Source organism: Diospyros lotus, chromosome 12 (assembly GCF_014633365.1).
Source record: "Diospyros lotus cultivar Yz01 chromosome 12, ASM1463336v1, whole genome shotgun sequence".
NCBI lineage: Eukaryota > Viridiplantae > Streptophyta > Magnoliopsida > Ericales > Ebenaceae > Diospyros > Diospyros lotus.
In genome coordinates, this window is record NC_068349.1 from 7,631,409 (window position 1) to 7,652,302 (window position 20,894).

Sequence of the window (20,894 nt, forward strand, 5' to 3'; positions counted from 1 at the left end):
GAGAATGAGGTCATGCACATGTGACTTGTTTCCATGAATGTCTTCTTCCAATAGGCTTTTGGATCTTTTTCTTTAGACTTTGGTCCACTTTCTACACAACAAGAACATTTTGTATTGTATGGCTGGCTTAAAAACAATCACATTTTTAATTGACATGTGATAATTTAAATAAAATATTTTTAAAATCATATACATCTGATACAGGCAAAGAAATCTACGGTATTAGCAAAGTATACATAGCAAAAATGCGCCAATGTTTGTACAACAATTATTATCAATATGGTTGAGTAACTAGAGTTGCCCATTTTTAGCCATTGCTATTATCCGCCGGGTAAGTGGCAATTGGCTAACCAGCCATTGCAAAAGAAATACTCTACAGATGACCAGCCCTCAACACTCAAAAACACCAAATAAAAGAAAGAAAAAATTAAAAATTCAAGTTCCAAAAGTAATAATGAGACTCGATAGAAAAAGGACCCTAAACACTAAACTAAAGTGTTGTCCAAAACGGACAGAGTTCCCGGGGGATAAGAACAATAAGCAGAATGAATGAGAAATCTGAAAATAGTAGTACTAGTAGGGATCAGAAAGAGATCCCTATCCTATTCCCTAGCGCATTGCGTTCTCCAATAATAAAGCATAAACAATGAATCAAGAGGAGCTGCTCTTTTCAAAAGAATAATAATGCACGAGATGACAAACAGCGACACGAAAGAAACAGAGGGTTTGCAAAGATGGCCCAATAATATAATGATAAAATGAGTAGCAATATCTCTCTTCTCTTCTTTGCCGCAGAAACAAGTTTGGTTCTCAGGTGTGGAAACTAATGTTACAGAAGAGGGGGCGACAAAAAAAAAAGCGGAAGGAAATCGAGATTCAAGAGACAAACAAAGATAGAAGAAGATTACGACGCAACTAGATCGGGTGTTTCTGCCTCTACGGATAACAAAGCAGTGTGTACTTTGTCCACCCAATTGTCCAGCCGCTCCCGCAACGATTTGATTTGTGAAATACCCAACACTCTTGGTTGCACCCATGACACATGAACTATTCCATCAACTTGATCAATTATCCCCTCAATAAGATGTACCTGCACAAATTAATTCCCCATCAGCCTCGTCTGCTTTTCAAAAAGATGAACCACCATAAAATTCTCTTTTTTTTTTCAAAAAAAAAAAGAAGTTAATATCATGTGCCTTCAGAGAGATGCAACAAGAAGTACAGAAAGGGGGGGTGGGATGGAGAATTCACACTTCTTAGTAGTTAGTAAACTAGTAGTGGAGGAACATTAGTTCTGAATTTCAAAAAAGAAATATATAGAATCAAGTACTGGAACTGGATGTAAACACACAATGTTACAAGGAATATGAACATATGCCAGTCAGAGAGTATGTTTACCATCTTTTGTCCCCATAGAGAAGCATTGGCTGCAAGCATTCATGTCAAGCAAACATGATTGTAAAATAAACCACAGTACCAATCTTTTCAGGTAAGAGAGAGAATCTTAATATTTAATATCAACCACTTTTAAGTCTTTAAACATGAAGATTCTAATTATTGGACTGTCAAAGGGTTTTTACCAATTGCTCTCTGGTTTATTTATATAAAGATGTATCCATGTGCCTGTGCTGTTGACCAAACTGTCTGGAGTCCCAACTTATGGAACGACAATTATAAAAAATAAAAAAAAATGGAGTGAAATAGTTACCTACATCCAGTCCTAAGATGGAAAGGTATAGAGTGATTCAAGGCCAAAGACAAGGATCCTCATCAACAGCAGAGCCAGTGACAGAATAACCTTCATGGATATCTCTTTCTTGACAGGAGCTATTACTATGAGGTAGATCAATGGAGTGGGGATTATTATGGATAAGATTTTGAAGGATTAGGTAGTGGATGTGAAGAGAATAGGAGATAGGATTACTGCAGTTAAAGTTGTTCAAGGAGAAGTAACTATGAATATTATTAGTTAGTACAAAAATGCACCACAAGTTGGGATACAAGAGGAGATAAAGGCAAAATTTTGGAAAGATAAGAGGTGTTGGTACAAGAGATGCCTAGAGAGATAAGATCATTATGGTCATGCAGGTAGAGAAGGGATTAGGTATAGAGAGGTACATGGTGGTTATGGATTTGGGGAAACAAATAATAAGGGTAAAGCCATTTTGGATGAACACTAGACAACATATAAAAATGGCACCCAAATAGACTACTTTCTTATGAGACAAGAGGCTTGGTTATATTATAAGAATAGTAAGGTTATGCCGGGAGAATGTTTGACTACCCAACATAGACTTTGGGTCCTCGATGTCGATATCATAAGATGGAAGAGAAAAATGATATAGAATGGAGTTCAATAATATATGGTGGGATTTAAAAGGTGTAAAAAAAAAATCATTTCCAAGGAAAAAGTGTGTGGTACAAGATATTTAGGCTAACCAAATGTAGAGTGAAATGGAAAATACTATTTGGTATACAACAAAAATGGTTTTCAGAGTCAAAAGGGAAAAGACCCAAATCAAAGAGTTTTGGTGGTGGAATGAAGAGGTACAAGTTAAAATCAAAACTAAGAGAACTTGCTAACAAACTTTCTATAAATGTTATAACAAACAAAACCTAAAGAAATATAGTTTGGCCAAAAAAGAAGCAAAAAAGGTCATTAGTAAAGCAAATTCAAAAGCTCATGAAAATTTATAGCAACAACTTGACACAAAAGATGGAGAAAGATAAAATATATATATATATACACACACACTAGCTAAAGCAAGAGAAAGAAAAACAAAGAGATTTAAATCCATGTGAAATAGATAAAAGATGACAGCCAAAATGTATTAGTAAATGAAAGGGCGATAAAAGAGAGATGAAAAGAGTAGTTCTTGAAATTATTCAATGAAGATAGAGAAACAAGTGTTATGATGGGGAGTCTTAGTAACTCTAGATAACATAGAAGTTACAGGCTCTATAGACGTATATTTCCAAATGAAATAAAGCAAGCATTGAAAAAGATGATGAATAGTAAAACAATTGGACCAAATAGCATAGAAATATGAAAATGAGCATAGGGCATTTTTTTTATATTATTGAATGTTATTCCTACATCAAAAAGGATGCTTGACAAGTGGAGTTAGAACACTTCAATGCTTCTTTACAAGAATAAAGGGGATGTCGAAACTTGAGAAAATTGTAAATGAGCCACACCATGACACTTTGGGAGAGGGAGATTGAGCAAAGGCTAAGAAAAGAAATCAAGGTATCTAAAAACCAATTTGGTTTCATGCCCTGGTAGGTCAAGAACAGAAGCTATATATTTGTTAGGGTGCCTAATGGAAAGGTATATAGAAAAAAGGATTTACATATGGTGTTGTAGATCTAGAAAAAGCTCATGACACGGTTCCTAGAGAAGTCTTATGGAGAGTTTTAATTTTTAGAGAAGAAAGGAGTTCGAATTGATTATATAAAATTTACTAGAGACATGTATTAGATGTGTGAGAACATGTAAAGGAGATACCGAGATTTTTTCAACTAAATGGGATTACATCAAGGATATGCGTTACGTCCTTACCTATTTCTAGAGATGTCAAAAAGGTCGGCTCGGCCTAGGTCGGGCCAGGGGCTTTTTAAAGGGCTAACCCGGCCCATTTACTAAAAGGGCCGAGCCTGGTCCGACCCTTTTTGTCGTGGGTAGGTAGGGCCCGGCCCGACCCACAGCCCCCTGTAAAGGGGCCAGCCCAGCCCATGGGCCTAGCGGGCTCGTGGGCCTTACCCGACCCCTTTTTCTTTTTTTAAATATTTTTTTAAAAAAATAATACATATATAAATATCAAAATAATGCATAAATAAAAATCAATTTTTTTCTTTTTTTTCTTTTTAAACAATTTTCTATCTTAAGTTTTAAATATTATTTCATCATTTTATATTTCAAAATTCTATATGCCTTGTAAATTTTCTTGTGAATTGATATGAAAAATAATGCACATATAAAAAAGAGAATGTTTATTTATAATTTAAATATATAAAAAATTTAGCTTAAAAATTTTAAATATATTGATGATTATTATTTATATATATTGCGAAATATAAATTTTTTAACATCCAATATCAATAATTAATAAAAAATAACATAGTTAAAAAAATAAATGAGTAAGGAACGTTGGGAATATATAAGATCCCAACGGGCCGGGTTGGGGCCTTAGACAGGCCAGGCTGTGGGCCCAAATTCTTTGGCCTGGCCCAGCCCGACCCATTTGAACAGCGACGGGCTGGGTCAGGTGGCCCACGAGCCGCCCGACCCTTTTGACATCTCTACCTATTTCCCTAGTAATGGATGAAGTCAATAAACACGTCTAGGCAAAGGTGTCATGGTGTATATCCTATTTGAAAATGACAGTGTTGGTGGCTGAGACAAAATAATGTGTGAATACTAAGCTCGAGATATGGAGGAACACTTCAGAATCTAAAGATTTTAAATTTAGTGTAGTGAAAACCAAATATATGGAATGTAAAGAATGAATCATGTTATGGTAAAATTGGAAGACAAATCATACCAAGAAAAGACCAATGTAGATATTTTGAATCCATCATCCAAAAAGATTATGAGATTAATGAGGATGTCACACATAAAATTAAGGCAAGGTGGTTAAAATGGAAAAGTGCATCTAGTGTTTTATGTGATAGTATGATTCCATCAAAACTAAAAGGAAAATCTTGTAAGACAACTATCAAACCAACGTTGTTATATGAAACTTAATATTGGATAGTAAAGTATCAACATGTGCAAATATAACGGTAATTGAGATGAGAATGTTAAAGTGGATATACACCTTACAAAGAATAAAATTAAAAATGAGATTATTCATGATAAGGTTAGAGTGGCTCCTAAACAACAACATATCCAGCCTTTATCCCACTTGAAGATAAAATGGGAGAGACTTAACCAAGATGGTTTGGTCATGCGAAAAGAAGATCAATAGAAGCCCTTGCAAGGGGAGATAATTGACTAGAACAAGTACTCAGTAAAAAAGATAGAGGAAGACCAAAAAACTTAGTGGGAGACACTTTTGATATTAAGCATATGGGCCTTACAGAAGATAAAGCAAGGGATAGAAATGAATGAAAATCTAGAATTCATGAATTTGACCCCCACATAATAGGATAAACGCTTGATATTTTGTTTTATCAAGGCAAAGGAACAAAGCCCACAATGTACAAACACAAACTCTATGCATCGTTACACCTCTATGATCTCTGCAAAATCATAAAAGAAATCTAGGTTGGGAAAACCATCCTAACTATGCAAAACAATAAAATAATTACTCGTTAAGTAACATAAACGTGGGGGCAAGCTCTATATTCTAGAAAGTTCTCCTATTCTATCCCACCCCCCAGGGGCGATAAACAACACTAAACAAAGGGTGCTATTAGCCACACTTTTCTCTTCATTTTCAAGTCTACTGACCATGCAGCCCTTTAAAGATCCTCCAAGGAAAGAAGCTCTTGAAATTTTAGCTTCATTACTACTACTTAATTTACGAAGACAATGAAAGATTATTGTTATACTAGGATTGCACTCTTAATAATATATGTTACTACTACAAAAGAAGAAATATGAACAAGGAAGGCATAATATTTTCCATCCTCAAGCAATTCATCTACTCTTATTCTCATTGTGTTTTCCCAATTTAGGGAAAAATGATTCTTTTATATCCTCCATATCAGCATTTAGTTGCATAAATCCTAGAAGGCACCAAAGGGAGCACAACCTGTACACATGAACCAATAAACTTAATGCATGAAATAAAAAAGAAAAGCTTATACTCCTATTTTAATTGAATGAAACTGGTCAGATCAATATTGTGTGTTCTCACCAGGATATTGGTTTCCTAGTGGTGATTCAAAGATTTCTCAGTAAAATTTGAAAGACCCATACTCACCGACAAACTTTTCATGAGAAGGTACTCCACATCCTCTACAGTAAGTTTTGTCCGCTGTGCAATGATACTTAGAGGAATTGTTCTATCTTCTGATGGTCGACTGCAAGAAACGACCTCATTTTTAATATAGTAAATGTAATAAAGCTGATAATGTTAAGCAATATGGCTTCTGACATACCTGAAGATGATTTCCATCAAACAGAGAATGTTAATCTTTTCTAGTAGCTTTTTCTCATTCTCTACTAATGCTGGTTGAGCACTCAGAGCAGCTCTATGCACTTGGCATAATTCTTGATAACGAATTAGATCTCCAGAGTTGAATGCTTCAAGAATATAGTAGAGCCATTCAACCTTTGTTCCCACAAGACTTTTTATCTATATCAATTGAAGAATCCACAATAAACAATAAGTAGGTATTGATTAAAGGGCAAATTTGTGAAGCTCACAAGGTTGCTATGGACTTGGTCAGAGTTATCAAACAAAAGATGTAACAGACCTCAAGTAAAATATCAAAGGAAGATCTAGTACCTCTGTATTATCAAGTACCCAAGTACTGTCACAAAAATTATCAATACTTGAAACAAGGAAATATTTCTCATCTTGTTTTGCTCTCAGATATACAGCTTTGTCTGTTTACCAAAAAGCATATATTTTCATAATAAATAATATGTAGATCTACACACCAATGCCTGGTATAAGAACCTCTATATAGATATATACAGCAAAATATGCATCACGCATTCCTATTTTTTGCAAAAAGGATTATAGCTATAAAATACAAAAGGATTCAACACTTACTACAAAAAAAAAATTATTTTACAAAAACAAGAACCTGGAGTCAAACTCTGGGCAAAGCGGCCATCATCATGTTCACTTGACCACAACCAAGCACGACAAGGTTTTTAGTTGCCAAAAATGAAAATCTCATGCTGCAATGCCTAAATGTTTATCCTTTACAACAACATGAACATACTCATTTTAGTTTCAAATTTGACTCAACATTGTATGAACGCTGAAATAGGATTTAGCCAACACGCCTGTTGTTGCCAAAATACAACAATTAAAATTTTTAATGAATGGGATGCTTGCAAATGCCGTTAGCCTCGGGATTTTGGTCAATGGTTAAATTCTGTGATGCTTCCGAACATAAGGCTTTCGAAGGCAAGGACAGTTCTTCCGAAGGTTGAGGGGCCTCCGAAGATGCTGAGGCTTTCGAAATCTAATTAGGCTTCGAAAGATGACTGAAGCTTACGATCGGTGCTGAAGACTTCCGAAGATAGGTGAAGACTCTGAAGATGGTTTAGGCTTCCGAAATCAAATGAGGCTTCGGAAGATGATTGGTGCTTCAGAACGTGCTGTCTCGAATAATCAAAGGTTAGAAGGCTCGTGGGATTTCCTCCCACCAAGACCCTCTGATGCTTAAGTTAGTACGGAAGGTAAATAATCGCAAGGAATAGAAAAGAAACTTAACTTCTGAAGGAGAGTTTTGAGAGTAAATACCAATGTCCAACGGTCCTTTTCTCAAGGTTGAACGTGGCCTTTTATGGAGGTCGAGGAGGGGCATACACGTCTTTTCCGAATAGTACCTTCGGAAGGCTCCCCTTCGGAAGGTTCCCCTTACAAAGAGCTACTGCGGGAGGCTTCCGAAGTACCCTTCCCGAAGCTTCCGAAGCCAGCTTCCAAAGGACTCTTCGGAAGCTTCCGAGGGAAGCCTTCCAAAGGCTCCTTCGGAAGCACCTCCAACAGCCCGTACTGCCTCCTTATTGCTTTGTGCTTTCTTCCGATTATTGGGGCATAACAACACCCATAAATTGGAGAATACGCCATGCCCCTTTTTTCTGTGATATGGTTTTAAGTTGAAGCTTGCTATTGTTTACCCTGCTAACCTTTGGTTTCCCAACTTGATCACACACGACCAACCGTTCAAAAAGGTGGCCACTAGGCGCCACCAAGGCATTAGGCAGCCCTTGGCGGCCGCGAATACATGCAAATCGGCACCCTACGCGCTGGGCCCGATCAATTGGGCCCAATCGGCACCCAGCCGCCTGGGTCACTTAATTTTCAGCGAGATCGGCACCAGATCCGACAAGTTTCAGGCTTGTTCCAAAAATGGGAGGACTAGATCTGACCGATTTCAATGAGATCCACACCAGATCCAGCAAGGTTTCATCCTCGGGATGGCAGATCCGGCTATATGTAGCGATATGCAGAGCTTCGATCGCCGAAGAAGGAGAACAAAAAAAGAGTGTGTTATAAATTGGGAGCATTAGCAACCTTCTAATCCTTCAAGAAACTGATCAAAGACCCCTCACAATCACTCACAACTCACCAGCCAACACACCACAACACAAACATATAATAAAGAACATAAATTAATCAGAACAGAACAAGAAATGAAACACACAAACCACATGAGGAGACAAAATTTTATCTTGGTTCATGCCACGTGAATGGCACTACATCTAGCTTTGGAACCACCTTCAAGAGTAATCTTTATTTACAAGAATTCGATCAGTACAGCAATGGCCATTCTCTCCCTTCTATTTCCGAGCGCCCCAATTGTTTTCCCCCTAAGATTACAAAGCTAACAACACCTAGCCTTCCTCTCAGAAACAATCAGCACTCGCAAACCATAGAATGAGAAAAATCTACTGCACACACACCCTTTGCCCTCTATTTATAAAGGTGGGTGGATATCCCAATGAAGACTATTAAATATTTACAGTTTAACCCCCCAACTACCACTAATTATAACATGAGGTATAAACTTCTATTTAATGCTTCATTGGCCCTCAAATACACTGATATAACTAATCTTCTTATACTATACTCGGGACAACACTTTAACAGAGTGGTGAATGAAGGAGACCGAAATAGTGCACAGCAGTGACCAAAGAGTCAATGACAAACACTGATTGAATGTCAAGCATCAATCAACAAATATATGAGTATATGGGCGGCCATAGTTCTAAAAGACGCGAGGCGCAAAGGGTCCTGGAGCCTAAGGCGCGAGGCGCACGAGGCGAGGAGCGCCTTTGCGAAGCGAGGCGCACCTTTTAGAAAAAAAACTCAAAATCTTGTAAAATCATAAAAAACTATCAAATTATCAATAATAACACATGCATATCATTAATGTTTCATTATCTTCAAATTCTAAACTAACAACATCAAAGTTAATTCATTCATCATGCAATTTCTAAACTAGAAACATCATCAAAGTTCAAACTTAAAGTCTCAAACTCAAACAAGTACCAATCATCATGCAAAGTTCTAAACAAACATATAAACACTACAAGTCCACAATCAATAAAGAAGTTTTAATCATCATCATCATCATCATCATCATACCCTTCACCAAATTGAAAATCATCATCTTACGGTGCCATATTTTGCTCATCCCTAATTCCTGTTATTTTTCTTCTTTTGCATGTACTCTCCAATCTCTTGTTTTATTGATGGAAGACATTTTGGAATAGCTTTAGTATTCTCCACAATCAATAAACACTTCAAGTCCACAATCAAGAAAATGCTTTCATTTTGAAAAATGCTATTTTTCTAGGTCTGGAAGATTAGCGCATTTTTTCTAAGTCTGGAAGATTAGGGCATTATAAGGAGACATATAAGAAAATGTTTTCATTTTGAAAAACTATCTCCCAGTATTTTGATAGTTAATATTCATTGTTGTTAAAATGATTTTTAATGAATTTTTCAAGAAATAGTAAGTATGTATTTTGGGGGTGATAAAATCGCTAAATCTTGAGTTTGTACTAAAATCAAAATTTTATTTTCTTATTGTTATGGATTTTGATTTTTTAGATATTTTTATTGAATCCAAATGGGGGGTACTTTCTTATTTACATTTATGTATTAAAGTAAATGGAAGGTAAAATATAAATAAAAGAAAATGTGGACATTTACTTAAACTAAAGAAATGTAAATAAGTAGTGATGTATACATGCTGAAACTGAGAAGAGGGGATGCTGGAGAGGAGAGGAAGAAAGGATGCAGGCGCCGGTTTCATGAGGCGCGCCTCTCGCCTCAGCGCCTTGCTGAAACCGCCTCGCCTCAGCCCAGGCGAGGCGCCAAACTGGCGCCTTGCGCCTAGGCACGCGGCTAGGCGCGCCTTTAATAACTATGTGGGCGGCCACGAGATCGTTGTTGACGTCGACCATGTAGAGCTCTTTTGTTGCATGTGCCGCGACCCAATATAAGCTGTTGTACACACACCCCAATATAAGCATGTCATTATGAATCAACAAGTTTTTCTTTGCACATGTTTATGTTGAACCTGCAATTTGATTCTCCTCAGTGTTGGATATTTGAATTGTCTTTCCAGATTTCATTTGTCTTTTAAACTTTGATTTACCTAAAAATAATATCAAATTATATAAAAAAAAACAAACAGCAGTTTTCCTAAGCCCCGCCTAGGCGCTAGGCCCCAGTCTGGCGCTCGAGTAGCGCCTACCGCATTTTAAAACACTGACATGACAATAGCAGGTCAAATAGAAGTTCAACCAAATCAGTTACTTCCATGTGTACACAGTAAACAATATGCCCGATTTAGAGTAGCTAAGCCATCATGAAACAAATAGAAGTACAATAACAGGCTGGAAATAGATAAAAATAAAAAGAGGTGAAAATAAACTTACAATTGGATGCGCAAGCAGTTCCCCAAAATTGTATATGTTTTCTCCGAGCAATGCGGCAAGGGATAAATCGAATGCCAAATCCTAAAAATAATAGTTAGTATTAGAGTATATAAGTTGCTCGTGGAACTACAAGAAGCTTAATAAAATCATGCGTGCAATCTCTCACGAAATTATAAGTATACAATTAAATCCAAAGCCAAAATTAGCCTTGCATGCAGGAGTGATTTAAAAGGAAAATATGGTTTTCAAACACCCTTCCAGATTTCCAAATGCTGCTGAACCCTAAGGGTGACATTTTAGGTAAGAACAACAACACCAAAACCATCTTATGGTCCTAGACTGCAAACTATATCTTCCCCTCATCTGCTACCCGCTGCAATATCCTCGTTAGTTGCATCTGTTGCTCCTCTACATTCTTTGCATTCCCAGACATAGAATAAACTTATAAATAGTGAAAGACAGCATGAATGTTTTCTAACAAAGTTAAAGAGAATGCATAATTCCATACCAACTTAAATGACTCTGATAGAGACTCCACTGATGTGTATGCCAGATAAAGAAGAGCACTTTTGTAAAATTCAGCAAATTCCTGACGGGATTTATGGAACTGAGATGAAACCCAGTAATAGCTGGCATAAACAGATGGATCAATGTCAGTCATGCTGTCCAGTGTACTCTTCCCATCTTCTAGAAGTTTCTTGCACTCTTTCGGATTGCCTTTCTCAAGATTTAAGATAGCAATTTGCATCTTAATGTAAAGGATTGGTTCCTCAATGCGCATCTCTCTGCTAGTATGAAGCTTTTCAATCACACCTTCTAGATAACTAACAGCAGCTTCTTTTTCTGAATACTTCCTAGAAACTATGACAGCAAAATGTGCAAGCTTCAGAAGATTGATCTTGGTCTCAAAGTCGGTGATGAAATTATTATATAACTGTATGAGAGCATCCCCAGTCTGGAAATAATGACATGAAAAAGATGTAAGTGCACTTAAAAAGCCATGAACTCAAGCAAGATGTGTTTAAACATGCTGGCAATCCAAAACAAGCAGACACACATGCAGAAGTAGAAGTTTTACCACCCAGCACATACAGTACAATCACAAAAAGAAAAATGAGATTTGACTAGAAGATCCAGCCAGAAAAGAGGTTATATATAAGCCATATACAAGGGTTTTAACATTGATCTTCCTGTAATAGTTTATGCATACTCAATTAGGATTGGAAACTTAAAATGCCCCTTAAGTGGCACACTTTAGTGCCATTCAAGTCAATCAGACCAATGAAAAACAGTCTTAAGCTGTCAACATTATGCCAAGACTATCAACAATTTTGGAAAAATTGTCATCAATCTGAAGCGGAAACTAAGAATAAATGAGTACTAACTGAGATCAAGGTGGCCTAATTTGACCTAAATGAACCTAAGCAATCATCTAAGAAAGCCTTAAAGTGATTAATGAGCCTCAAATACCAATAAATGAAGTTCAATTGAAGAACAGATCCTCAATACAATAAATGGAAATTATGATTGGTGGGCCACATTGGAGTGGGCCCTGCTAAATAGGTGTGGGCAGTGGGCCTAATCTAAGTGGATTAACTTAATACTAGACCGTTAAAAAAAAATATAGGCCTAATTAGCTTGAATAATATAAATAGTTGAGGTTCCCCTGTCAGATCTTGCAGAAGGATCATGGGATCAGGTCTGAAAGTAGCAGTCCAACATAGGGATTTCTCTATGTAATTCACATGGTGTCGTGTTTCTAATTCAGTAATAGCTTTCATGAAATCTCTAAGAGAACAATTTTTTGCATGCTTCAAACCAGAGAAAGCAGAATCAGTTCAAATAATTTGGTCTACACCAAAAAAAAAAACATGACCAAGTTTGAGATTTTCTGTCTACTAGAAACAAAGACATCTTAACCCATAACTGGTAAGCCACTACCATCCTATTGACCACATATATGTAAGGGCACCAGATCAAGCCACCTGGTCCAATCTCATTATAGTCTGCAAGAAAGTCCATCTTCCAAGCAGAGAGGAAAATATTAATCCTGCCATTCATGTTATCTCTTGTGATTTGTGGTTTTCCTTGTTTAAGTGAGGGGAACTGGTAAGATTTTCTCATCTGACTATTGAGGAACGGAGATAGGTTTCTTGTTATTTAGTTTAGACATTGGCAAGCAACATGAACCCTCAGCTCTTGATACATATCATAGAGACCATGGTAAAAGGAAGCCACTGAGCGATTTCCATTATGGAGGTGTCCACTGAAGGGGTTTGATCTATTTTCTCAGTGAATATGAGTGAATTTGTGAAGGCAAGTCCTTAGTTATATTTTTCTGTATCCCAAAATCACATCATGGCAAGAGTTACCCTTGACTTCAACAGTAAAAGACCACAGAGGATGAGTTGATTTTTCTGTATACTTCCTGTAATGGTAATCTAGATTGTTGTATCATGTCAGTGAATAGAGTCAAGGGTGGTCTCTTGACTATCATCAGCTAGTTAAATGACTACGCTCCAACAGCTACCAAGCTACAACAGTAGGATAACAAGGTGATTGGAAGTTACATGGGTTGACACTTAGGTTGACCACCACTGTTCCACATTCCTATCTTCAGTACAGGTTGCGCAAAGGATTATCCTTCCCAAAGTTGGGCAACAGATAGGGTTCGATGTTGTTATTACAAAATACAAATATTTTTTAAGGTATTTTGTTCCATAACTAGGAAAGATTTAGGATGAAGTTATCTAAACCCTAATCCTCGCTATAACCTACCCCTAACATGATTATATCAACCAAAAATAATTCCGATGCAGGCCCTATTTTTTCAAGCATATTGCCATCCCTATCCCCATGTTCTTGAAGAGCAAGTATGCAGAGGGGGTCAAGGAGATGTCTCATAGGGAGGACGGATGAGTGGAAACATTTAGAACAGAAGGTAGGAAGCCGCATATAACTTTCAAAAGATTGTGCAACTAGATCAATATTCAAACTGGACCACAGGTGGGCAATTGCTTTCTCCGATCTTCCAAATCTGTGGGTTCCCAAGATTGTTTAGCCCTAGACTTTATAGATCTTCTAGCACAAGTAGTGTTCCAAGGCTTCTTTATCATAATGTCCCTTTCTTAACATCTGATCGCCCATCAAGGTCTCCTGAACCCAATGTTCATTTGCTAACTCCAAATGGGTCAAGTTCTAAAGAGGAGACACCCTTTCATCCAAAGCCTTCCAGTTCTTCCTCAGAAAAGTTTGTCCTCCTCAATTAAGTCAAGCAACAAAAACCACTCAACTTGGGAAATCATCCTTTTCTTTCTCCTAGCATTGTTGGATTGCTAGTGGTCTCACCAAGAAAATCTTCTGATAATTTGGGTGTGTTGGGCAATGAGGGAAAAAATAAATACTTGCGTATCTATATGATGTTCTCATTTCGAAAATGATTAGTGGTGACTGCATCTATATGGTCAATTCTCATAGCAAAATAAACAGATCAAGAATAGTGGTGACTGTATAGACTTCATGTGCAAGGAGAGTGCTGTGTTGGGTTTTTGCATGAAGTAATCTGTCTAGAAGATGAAGAAGACAGTAGAGCCCTTAGGCGGATGAATACAACTGGATTTTTCTAAGTTGGATTAGTTAACTTAGATGTTATATTATGAGGGACATTTTAGTCTTTGTGTAGGCTAAATAATAGGTCTTGTAATTAACGCCCCTATGGTTTATAAATAGGAGGCGAGGGCTAGAAGTCGGACATAACAATCATTCATTCAAATTCTGTCTCTGAATACAAGTGAGATTGCTGAGAGGGGAGAAAAGGCTTTGAGAGTGGGAGAGTCTTTGTAATCTCTTGTTTGAAGGCAGTGTACTTGTGTGATAGAGTGAAGAGGGTTCTTGTAATCAGTTTCTCTGGTTTCTAGTGGAATTTGCTCTCGGATTTGTGGCTGGATGTAGGACTGGTCTTTGGATCTGTTCGAACCAGGATAAACCTTGTGCCTACTGATTTGGTTTGGTTGTATCGTTTCTGTTCTTTCTTTGTTTAATTCTGTGTTCTTCATTTCCAGTTTATATTTTCTGTTGTGGGTTGATTTCGGCTGAGGAGTGTCGAGAGATTTGGCAAACTAAAGTATTGAATTGAGTTTCTACGAGCTCCTAATCCTAACATGCTGAATGCGTTGATCACCTAATCCTCTATTGCTTGAACCTTCTGTTTGCTGCCTTTGAGGTTCAATGGGACATTCTATTGTCTATCATGGGCTTTGTACCCTTTTACAGGAATGGTATTATCCAAGACATACGAAGAGGAATGAGAAGAAGATCTCCCATTTGAGGAGAACTCCCATATACTATCGTTTGTTTTGTATAGTTCTTAGATGCTATGTACAAATTTGTAAACATCAGGCTTCTTTTTTTAAAGATATCTTACTTGATAAAAACAAAGCAGATATTTTAATGAAAAAATGTGTTTAGATGAACTCGCTGTGCCTATGGTGGAGACTCTTAACACTTTGTCCAACCAAGTAACTGTTTCTGCTATTCAGTTTTGTATTGAGTGGCTGGAAGATTAGAGGGACTCGGACATGTTTATTTGAGGTTATATGTGCGGCAGTGGCAGTTAGGTAATATAGGCTAACTGTATGTTATATTAAGTGAGGGGTAGTTAGGGAAATGTCCCGGTTATATCCCCTTCGTAATTCATGCCCTTCTTTTGTCTATAAATAAAAGGGTGAGGGTAGTCTGCCGGCACCTGGTATTCTGATCATTCTCATTGATTTATGAGTGAGAGCTGTATTGTGAGAGAAATGCGAGAGAAAGTATCCTTGTAATCTCATAGTGAGGGTTCTTGTATATCAGTGAGGGAAGAGGGATTGTGCAAGTGATAATCTTGTACTGTTTTCATCAAGATCTTAGTGGATTGCTCTTTCTGATTGGAGGCTGGATGTAGGACCGTTTATGCAGTCTGAACCAGGATAAAAGCCGGGTGTTTCTTGTGTGGTTTGCATGTTCTTTCTTTAATCTTTTCAATTATATTCTTGTTATATTTCTGTATTGAATTAAACCAGTGTGTGCAAGGGTGTTTTGAGTGAGTGTTTGGACTTCAATCGAGGACTGCCAGTGCTCCCAATCTCACAGTTTCCCTCATGACAGATTTTCCCGACTTAACCAGTGAGACTTTAAAAATCCCACAATATTGAACTTTTATGACACTATTTCTAGACAATACATTAAGGCTGAAATACCTATGATCAGAAGGGTGACACAACATAAAAATTAGGGATTGAATTCTCTGGGCCTTGATTTTTTTTTTTTTTTTTTTTTGTGGGGGGGGGGGGGGGCATCACCTCATAATGGGATCTTTGACCAAATCTTTCCTCATGGTCCAACATTTTTTTATTTTTGTTCTATTTCTTTCTAGGTTAGCACGATTTGATAATTGAGCCCACTTAATGCTGAAGTGCTTCAGAACAAAAGACATGCTTTACACACATTTGCACAGTTTATTTTGAAAATAGTAAAATTAGAATCACTCTGTTCAAATGGCTGGCCTTCTCTCAAATTAAATGATAAAGAAGCCTACAGCTAATGTTTTATAGATTCACTTTTGGATCTGGCAAAAAGTGCTGCTCTATTATTTGGACCTCCTTGTCTATTCAGGATTAAATATATAAATATCAATGTATCATCCATCAAAACCATAAGAGTATTGGCTCTGTAGCGCATTTCCCATCTTAATCATTGTCCACAGTACTCAGAGCATCAGGCAATAGAACATTTCATCTTAAAGAATCTTGTCCTACTGTTTTCATTTCTCATGACTGCATTGTCATGACCCTAGGGGCATTAATGTAATTGAGCTGCAAGTATATTATTATAATTCTGTTAGATGTAGATAGGTGCTGCTAGGCACACATGGTTGTTGTTATTCTAGAATGTGCTTTTAGTTACGATAGCCAACCCAAGGCTATAAAAAGGCTACTTGTAAGAGGACGGAGGCATGGTGAATGAGAATTGAATCTTTTGCCTCTACTATTCTGTTCTTCCCCAATTCTTGTTGTTCTCCCTTGTCAGTCTAAGTCTCCCTCCAAATTTCTCTCTAATTCTCAAGTTATTCCTTGAACAGTCCCTGTCAAATCTTAGGATCTAACAATTGATATCAGAGCCAGTGGTCCTCCGGCCATTGGATTGTGATTGGGTGAGAAGAAGGTGTCGGGCGGGGCAAGTCCAAGTGATCCTAAGGTAGCAGAGATCGCAATCAAATCTGGAAGGTAGCTGGTCCATAGCGATCGATTGTAAAGAATCGCAAGATCGGTTTGGATTGGGGGTTTGTCAAGTCACGGCCATTGGCAATCCTGATCGACAGCGAGTGCAGATCAGAGGAGAGAGTAATCGTAGATCAGAGGAGGCAATTCATTACAAAGCTGGTGGTTCTCGGCTACTGCTAGAAACGGTTTCATATTAGAGTTGTTGTAAGTCAGGCGCAACTTAGCAGCGATTCAGTATGATTCAACGGAGCCAATTCATAGGTGGTGTCTGCAGTTCCAGGTGACTCATAGGAGCAAGTTCCAAAGCAAAATTCATGAGATTCCCGAGGGGCTAGTGTTGGTAGTTGGATTTGATAGCAGCGATATCATGAGGTTGTTCATCTGTTGTTAATTGAAACAACGTTGAGCGATTTCCGGTGAGCTAGATTAGAACTAAGATGTCGCCGAAAATCGCTGTTGCAGGAAGTTGAATTAGAATCGACTTTCTTAATTCCTCAGGAGACTACAACAAAGCGGTTCCTTCTACTCCAATTAATCGAGGTCCAGGATTGAAGGTGAAGTAGATCCAAATCTCGGCGGATTCCGTTTGAGGCTAAATTAGGTTGGCTAAACCTGAAGTCGCTAAGGAGGTGGACTAGGTTCACCGGACCGAATTCAGGTTTCCGATGAGATCCTTACAAGCTAATCAAGAAATTGTTACATAGGAGTATTTGCAAGGATTTGAACTGAGAATATAGGTACAGGAATTGCAAATACTTTGGATAGAATTGGTAGCACTATGGACAGAATTGACAACAAATTGAAAGGTCTATCAAGTAAGTTTGATGAATTTTTTATAATGGTTACCAAGAAGGATCAGGTCAAGGATAAGAGTTACAAAGAGGAGCTCAACAAGCTGGAACAAGAGGGCTTGCTTATGGAATACCTGGTCAGATTTGAGAAATTGAAAGCACTTATGCTCAATTTCCATCCAACCTTGACCGAGTGTTTTTTTTGTACTGAGTTTCATTAGTGGACTTGACAATGCATTGTGGCCTACAGTGAAAATGATTTGTCCTGCCACAGTACAACAAGCAGCCGAGAAGGCTAACCTACAAGAGTTAGCGCCAGAAGCCATTTACAAAAAGCATGGGCTATCGCCTAAAAGTTATCTTAAGAGCAGCCAACAGATTGACAGAGCTTCTAAGGCCGCAAATCAAGTAGAGAAAGAATCTAAAGAAAAATCAAAGTTGGACTAGCCAGTTGTAACTAAAGACTCTAGCAAGGAAGAAAGAGTGGACAAAGATATCGATGAGGATCACATTTTATATTTGCAGGAAGCTGAGGAAGTAGCATTGGAAGATGAGGATGGTGATGAAGATAGCTTCCATGTCGTTGATGAGAGACAGGCATGCAACGAGGACTTGGACCAAAGGAAGAAGCCGAAGGTTGAGGAAAGGCATTCTTTCACTGGAACTTCTATTAGGAGGAATGGTTTTGAGGAAGAGGATCCTAAGGAAATTGTTCCATTGCCTTTGGTTCCGGCTGAGGAGTTCATGGCTTGGGTTAAAGTAGGTATCAAACCGTTCCTAATGCTAGTTTTGGCAAAGAAGGAACAATTTAAGTAGACTAAAGAGAAGGAACTGCCATAAGGAAAAAGAAAAGAGAAGGAACAGAAACATGAAGAGGAAGAGACCTAGAAGGAGAAAGAAATAAAGAATAATAAATCATATATCGAAGATTGGGATTGGATGAAGAACAGGGCCAAAAGCTGCAAGTTCTTGGGGACAAGAACTCTCTCAAGGTGGTGGGAATTGTCATGACCCTAGGGGCATTAATGTAATTGAGCTGTAAATATATTGTTATAATTCTGTTAGATGCAAATAGGTGTTGTTAGGCACACATGGTTGTTGTTATTCTAGAATGTGCTTTTAGTTACGATAGCCAGCCCAAGGCTATAAAAAGGCTACTTGTAAGAGGATGTAGGCATGGTGAATGAGAATTGAATCTTTTCCCTCTCTCTCTCTCACACACACACCCTCTGTTCTTCCCCAATTCTTGCTGTTCTCCCTCCAAATTTCTCTCTAATTCTCAAGTGCTTCCCTGAACAGTCACTGTCAGATCTTAGGATCTGACATGCATCAAATAACTTCTATCCAAAATATGCATGCCAGATTGCCAACAGGCAATCCATGCTCAACTATTGGTAAAATAAATCATTTCAAGAAAGCAGACACTCTCCTTGTCAATTTTACCCTTTCATATTTTCCAATTAGGCAATTCCTCCCTTGTTCTTCATATAATAGTCATAACCAATTGCAGGGATCAAATATATCAGGTACCCGACAATCAAACATCACGAATTCCAACTTAGAATTCCAACTTACTTCCCCTCCCGTGCATTTGGAGGGATGCAACAGCTTCATATATGAATAATTCAGCAATGTTTCCCTCGGTAGTTCACTTAACGATCATTCCATCATTATTTCAGTTGGAATATAGTAGCTAACAGGGTTTAGGGATGGAATTCAACAAGCCTCCAATATGTCTATTCAGCCTTTACGAAAACAGACTTCTGATGGACAAAGTTAGGTCCTATTACAGCCAAAATTAATACGGGCAAGTCGACAAATGTTTCCCCATGTGTACGACATAACAACCGATATTACCACAAATTCAAACTGCTTATCCCTCGAAGAGTTGCTAGGAACTCCGGCAATGCATTAAACCAAAGACATCCCAATTTCTAAGACTCTACAGACTCCTCCAAACCCTAATCACAGTCAAAGAACCAAACACGTCGCCGTGGCCAACCAGCCAAAAAACAAAAACCCTAAAATGTCCAAAATCCCAGCTCATGAGAAATTGAAAGTGAATCGAGGTGACCTGGAAAGTGGCGAGAGAGACGAACTGTTCGAGCTTGAGAGTGAGTTGATGCCACAGCTTCTTCTGGTACAAATCCGCGAGGGCGTCGTACCAATCGGCCAGCTCCGGATGGACATTGCGCAGCGAATCCAGGTACTGCAGAGCGGCCATGGCTCGCTCGACCGATTAATCCAAAATTGGCCGGAGAGAAAACAACAGAGAGAGAGAGAGAGAGAGAGAGAGGGAGAGAGGTTGGCTTGGCTTTACGAATGTATTTTATAAACCCCTCTCTTGGGATTTCTTTGTGCTTGTCTTCTGCTTAAAGAAATGGAGCAAAACGAGAGAGAGAGAGAGAGAGAGAGAGGGAGCAGAACGAGCTTTATTACTGGGCTGGGCTTTTATGTTATATTTATGAATTTATAGAATATAGGCTTGATAATGGGCTGGGCTTGTTAAGCTAGGCCCGACATAAATAATGTCTGGGTTTTGTCTTACGTTAAATGAATGGCATCTGCCATCTGGCAGCATTTGGAGGTGGGCCCCACATTGAATGATTGTTGGTCATGGTCCGCCAAGCCTTCATTTTTTCTTTTTTTTTTTTTAGTTTGTTGCATTGCTGTAGCAAAGGCGTGTGCTGTTTGCGACAACTGACAAGCACATGTGTGTCCAGCCAGCCCCCCCCCACCCCCCACGAGCTAAAGACTTGAGATTTGAAGTCTATATACCATATTAGACCGTGAGTCCAATAAATCAATAATAATACTTTTTTTAATTATAAATAAATACATTTAAGAGTACTTTGGCATATACATGTTTTAGTGTATTATTACTTGGAATTTAGTATATTATATTTTGTAACTTTTTATTTTTTAATATTTTATGACAATAAAACTCGTTTGAAATATTACTAAATGCAATAAAATTGTACCATAATAATTAAGAGAGTATATGGTAAACATTTTTTAGATTTGCTTAAATTGTAAGTGTTCAAGTATGTATTTTAAAAAATGACACATGTTTCTCTTGATTTTTATAATCATTGAATCAATTTTTTATTTACAACAAGTATAATTTTTTAGATTCCCAAAAAAACATAATTTTCTTTATTCAATGACCTATCTCACCTTTATGGTTATAGAAAACAAAAAAAATATATATTAAAACATTGCTAATGGTGTTGGTGACCGTGATGGCCGTCGACCACCACCACC

General features: G+C 37.8%; 1 protein-coding gene across 1 annotated transcript; it reads right to left on the reverse strand.

Annotated features, from left to right (window-relative positions):
* Window positions 1-215: 215 nt before the first annotated feature.
* On the reverse strand, window positions 216-20,011 carry LOC127786785 (26S proteasome non-ATPase regulatory subunit 13 homolog B-like). The gene is made up of 6 exons (XM_052314442.1): window positions 19,705-20,011; window positions 11,088-11,534; window positions 10,580-10,660; window positions 6,109-6,305; window positions 5,931-6,030; window positions 216-1,090 (listed from the first exon to the last, which is right to left on the reverse strand). Exons 1-6 carry the CDS (start codon window positions 19,852-19,854, stop codon window positions 905-907), a joined length of 1,161 nt encoding a protein of 386 aa, XP_052170402.1. The 5' UTR covers window positions 19,855-20,011; the 3' UTR covers window positions 216-904.
* Window positions 20,012-20,894: the final 883 nt, after the last annotated feature.